The sequence below is a fragment of the Theropithecus gelada genome, chromosome 13 (genome assembly GCF_003255815.1).
Source record: "Theropithecus gelada isolate Dixy chromosome 13, Tgel_1.0, whole genome shotgun sequence".
NCBI lineage: Eukaryota > Metazoa > Chordata > Mammalia > Primates > Cercopithecidae > Theropithecus > Theropithecus gelada.
Genome location: NC_037681.1, coordinates 12,043,494 through 12,048,183, shown reverse-complemented (window position 1 = coordinate 12,048,183; position 4,690 = coordinate 12,043,494). Strand labels below are relative to the sequence as shown.

The 4,690-nt window shown below is 54.6% G+C and overlaps 1 protein-coding gene across 1 annotated transcript in view; it reads left to right on the top strand.

Moving 5' to 3' along the window:
• Positions 1–3,236, top strand: part of POU3F3 (POU class 3 homeobox 3) — a 4,908-nt gene extending 1,672 nt beyond the window's left edge. Inside the window, exon 2 of the mRNA XM_025354256.1 lies at positions 14–3,236. Within this exon, the coding sequence (XP_025210041.1) occupies positions 171–1,673 (1,503 nt within the window). The 5' untranslated portion in view covers positions 14–170 and the 3' untranslated portion in view covers positions 1,674–3,236. The remainder of the gene's footprint in view (positions 1–13) is intronic.
• Positions 3,237–4,690: the final 1,454 nt, after the last annotated feature.

The following is a 4,690-nucleotide window of genomic DNA, read 5'->3' as shown; positions in this document are numbered from 1 at the left end:
GGCGGCGGCGAAGGCGGCGGGGCCGGCGGGGGCCCGGGGCGGGGGCGGGGAAGGAGGGGGGGAGGAGGCGGGAGGCGGGGGGCGCGGCGGCGGCGGCGGCGGCGGCGGCCGCGGCTGCTGCTGCGGCGGCGGCGGTGGTGGCGGCGGTGGGGTGGCGGGAGCGGAGCGGCATGGCCACGGCGGCTTCTAACCCCTACCTGCCGGGGAACAGCCTGCTCGCGGCCGGCTCTATTGTGCACTCGGACGCGGCAGGGGCTGGCGGCGGCGGGGGTGGCGGCGGCGGTGGCGGCGGGGGCGGCGCAGGGGGCGGGGGCGGTGGCATGCAGCCGGGCAGCGCCGCCGTGACCTCGGGCGCCTACCGGGGGGACCCGTCCTCTGTCAAGATGGTCCAGAGCGACTTCATGCAGGGGGCCATGGCCGCCAGCAACGGCGGCCATATGCTGAGCCACGCGCACCAGTGGGTCACAGCCCTGCCCCACGCCGCCGCCGCCGCCGCCGCTGCCGCCGCCGCCGCCGTGGAGGCGAGCTCGCCGTGGTCGGGCAGCGCCGTGGGCATGGCTGGCAGCCCCCAGCAGCCACCGCAGCCGCCGCCACCGCCGCCGCAGGGCCCCGACGTGAAGGGCGGCGCCGGACGCGACGACCTGCATGCGGGCACAGCGTTGCACCACCGCGGGCCGCCGCACCTCGGACCCCCGCCGCCGCCCCCACACCAGGGCCACCCTGGGGGCTGGGGGGCGGCCGCCGCTGCCGCCGCCGCCGCCGCCGCCGCAGCCGCCGCCGCGCACCTCCCGTCCATGGCCGGGGGCCAGCAGCCGCCGCCGCAGAGTCTGCTCTACTCGCAGCCCGGGGGCTTCACGGTGAACGGCATGCTGAGCGCGCCCCCAGGGCCCGGCGGCGGCGGCGGCGGCGCGGGCGGTGGAGCCCAGAGCTTGGTGCACCCGGGGCTGGTGCGCGGGGACACGCCGGAGCTGGCCGAGCACCATCACCACCACCACCACCACGCGCACCCGCACCCGCCGCACCCGCACCACGCGCAGGGACCCCCGCACCACGGCGGCGGCGGCGGCGGCGCGGGGCCTGGACTCAACAGCCACGACCCGCACTCGGACGAGGACACGCCGACGTCGGACGACCTGGAGCAGTTCGCCAAGCAGTTCAAGCAACGGCGCATCAAGCTGGGCTTCACGCAGGCCGACGTGGGGCTGGCGCTGGGCACGCTCTACGGCAACGTGTTCTCGCAGACCACCATCTGCCGCTTCGAGGCCCTGCAGCTGAGCTTCAAGAACATGTGCAAGCTCAAGCCGCTGCTGAACAAGTGGCTGGAGGAGGCGGACTCAAGCACCGGCAGCCCCACAAGCATCGACAAGATCGCGGCGCAGGGCCGCAAGCGCAAGAAGCGGACCTCTATCGAGGTGAGCGTCAAGGGCGCGCTGGAGAGCCACTTCCTCAAGTGCCCCAAGCCCTCCGCGCAGGAGATCACCAACCTGGCCGACAGCCTGCAGCTCGAGAAGGAGGTGGTGCGGGTCTGGTTCTGCAATCGGCGCCAAAAGGAGAAGCGCATGACGCCGCCCGGGATCCAACAGCAGACGCCCGACGACGTCTACTCGCAGGTGGGCACCGTGAGCGCCGACACGCCGCCGCCGCACCACGGGCTGCAGACGAGCGTGCAGTGAAGCCAGGGCGCAGCGCGAAGAGGGCCGCCGCCGCCGCCTCCGCAGCCGCCGTCAGCACCGCCGCCGCCCCCGCCGCCGCCGCCGCCGCCGCCGCCGCCGTTGCCGCTGCCACTGCGCCGACCCTGCACCTGGGCCGCTCCGGGCTCCAGCCCAGGCCCATCCTCCGCCCTCCCCTCCACCCAGAGACGGGCATGCCCGCCCTTGGAGGAGAGAACGCGGGAGAGACAGACCAAGGAGGCATTTTTGCAGTGCAAAGCAGGAGGGGCCAAAAAGTAAAAAGCATAATAAACACCCAGACTGTTTTATATACATGTATAACAAACAAAACCGGAAGAGAAAAAGGGGGCGATCATGAGATCTCGTTTATACTGTGGTGGTGTTTCGTTTTTGTTTTTGTTTTTAAAGAAGGGTGAAGATGCCTGACGCACCAAAACTGCACTCGTGAGGTTTTACCACCCTGAGATGACCTACACGGCAGCGGTGGACAGCACCTGCCTCGTCTTCTCCTCTTTGATAAAAAGAGAGAGAGAGTCCCCTTTCCTTTCACTTTCTCTCCCCAAAATAGCTGCCTAAAGAGATCCACGGAAACTTTATTTCCTGGGAGCGACCTGAGAGAAAACAGAGGCGCCAGGTTCCATCAGGGGACGACACCGTGCTCTGGGACCCTGTTTTTCTTGGCCATATTAAAGTCATTTGGAAACAAACAAATCAACTCTGAAATGGGAAGGAGGGGGAAAGAAAACAGTTTCCAGGAAAAAAATAATTATATTGACAGCTTCTGAAACTAACAGACTGAATAGCAAAGCCAAAAGAAAAGTATCCTCAAAGTAACCTTGGAAATAAAAGCATCGGGAAGGAGCAGAGGGAGAGGGGGACGTCCGCTGAGGAGTGGCGAGAGGCCCGGGCCGAGTCGGGTCGCGGGCGGGCGGGCGGACTGGGAGCAGATCGGGGGCCCAGCCAACAAGGCCGCCGAGCCAGGCCCGGCCGCGTACCCAGGCTTTGACGGCTGCCATTCAGGGTGGACGATGCCTAAAGATTCCACCGCTAATATTTTTTTTATTAATATTTTTATTTTTTATTTCTGGACTGACTCAGATAAAGGAATTTAGAAAGACTGAGCACCAGCCGCTGCACTTCTCTGGACTTCTCTCCTCAATCCGTTGCCAACTTTGATTGAATGGGTGCTGTGGATGTGATTATATAATACTGCCATTTCCAAGCAGTGTTTTTGGTAGGTTTTAATAAACAGACTTTTCAAAAGACGGCAATATAGAATTGTTAGATCCGTTGTTGATCTAAAAATATTTGCTTTATATTTTCATTAAATGACTTCTTTTAATATTTTATTCAGAATACTTATGAACTGCTGCAAAACGGTAATTTATTTTTCCCCAGATCTTGTATTACGTGTTTTTTTCAGACGAGCACAAATCAAAATGAAATGAAAATATGGACAGTTGTTAGGTAATAAGGGTATCTTTTGATGTGATCATTTGATTGTAATTTAATTTGAGTAGTGATTCCGTAAGAGCTGATCGAGAAAATAAATTTGTTAGAATGAAATAGTCTGTGTCTGATGCGTAAACACTGTGTGGGAAGAAAAGAATTCTTTAAGAAATATTTTTTTACTAATGAAAATCCTTAAGTAATAGCGTTGAGGAAGTAGAGCCTGCTCCACTTAAGGTACTTTTGGAAATCTAGAGTAAAGCATAGGCATTGCTGAGACAGCTAGTATTTTAACATAGTAGTCACTCCTCGTTAATCCATAAATTCACAGTATTTTTCTCTCCCTTAATTTTAGTGGATGTCTTTAGTATTTTTAGGTGAGATTGCCTAAATATTAACCCTTTTCTTGGAGATACCTGTGTTTCTTATCGGAAGATTGAACGATATCACCAGTATAAATGAGCCAACTGGTTATTAATGGTTAACACAGCCCCTCCCCCCAAGTTCAGCTTCTTTTTTCTTCTCCTGCCCCCCTTCCAACATGTTCCTCTTCTCTCTTTTTCTCAAGACTATAGTGGTTAAGAGTTGCCTATAAGTCTGATAAAATATTTTGATATCAATTACTTCCCGTCAATAACTATATGTAATTAAATTTAAATTATTAAGCTTTTGGGGATTTTTTTCCCCCTGTAATGAAAGAATATAGTTCTAAAATCCTGATTATGGTCCACACTGCATATTGTCTGTGCAATCACCAACTCAGACTTAAGGTTCTATATTTCTGTGTTTTTTTCTCTCCCCAGTATGATTCTAGATCTTCTTTACTGGTGCTGGGGATTTTAGTTTTTAGGTCACCTTTTACCTAAACCCTGCAGAGTGGTCACATTGATCAAGTTAATGTTTCAATATTTACAATGTGGGGAAATGAAAGTGTAATGCCTCAGGTTGTGAGTACTTAAGACGCTAAAGGCTCTGCTTAGTTGAGTCCCTATATATTGTACTTAAAAAAAAAAAAAAGTATTTAGCAGTGATAGAGCAATGATTTTATAGACCAATTTCCCCCAATCTCACTTAGCTGTCACTCACTTTTTTTCCTCCTTCTCTCATCTTCACTCCCTCTCCCTGTGATACCAATGCAGGGGTTAAAAAACCCTGAAAACTGTGAGACCAGCAAGGAACAGTTATTTCTCCCAGACAGGCCCTGTGTCACTTTCATAAATCAAGCCCAGCCAGATGGCCATGTATTGGGTTGCATTATTTTAAACACCAAATCCTACTAAAAATCACAATCATTTTGATTTGTGAAATCTGAAAAAGGCCACATATATTAAACAGAGAGAAGAAAAAAAATGAAGACAAGAAACCACAATTTACTTTTCTCTGCCTTCTTGTTCCCTATTTCTCTTGCTGCTGTAATCCCTATGCCCAGCAAATTTACAACCTGGAGTGGGGGTGGGGGAGAAGTTCACCATTTTGGGGGTGTCTAGAGAGGCAAGCAAAGAAGTCCTCGTGAAAAGCTGAGGACTGGTCAGGTTGTTTTTATGTGGTGGATACTACTGGCACGTGAGATG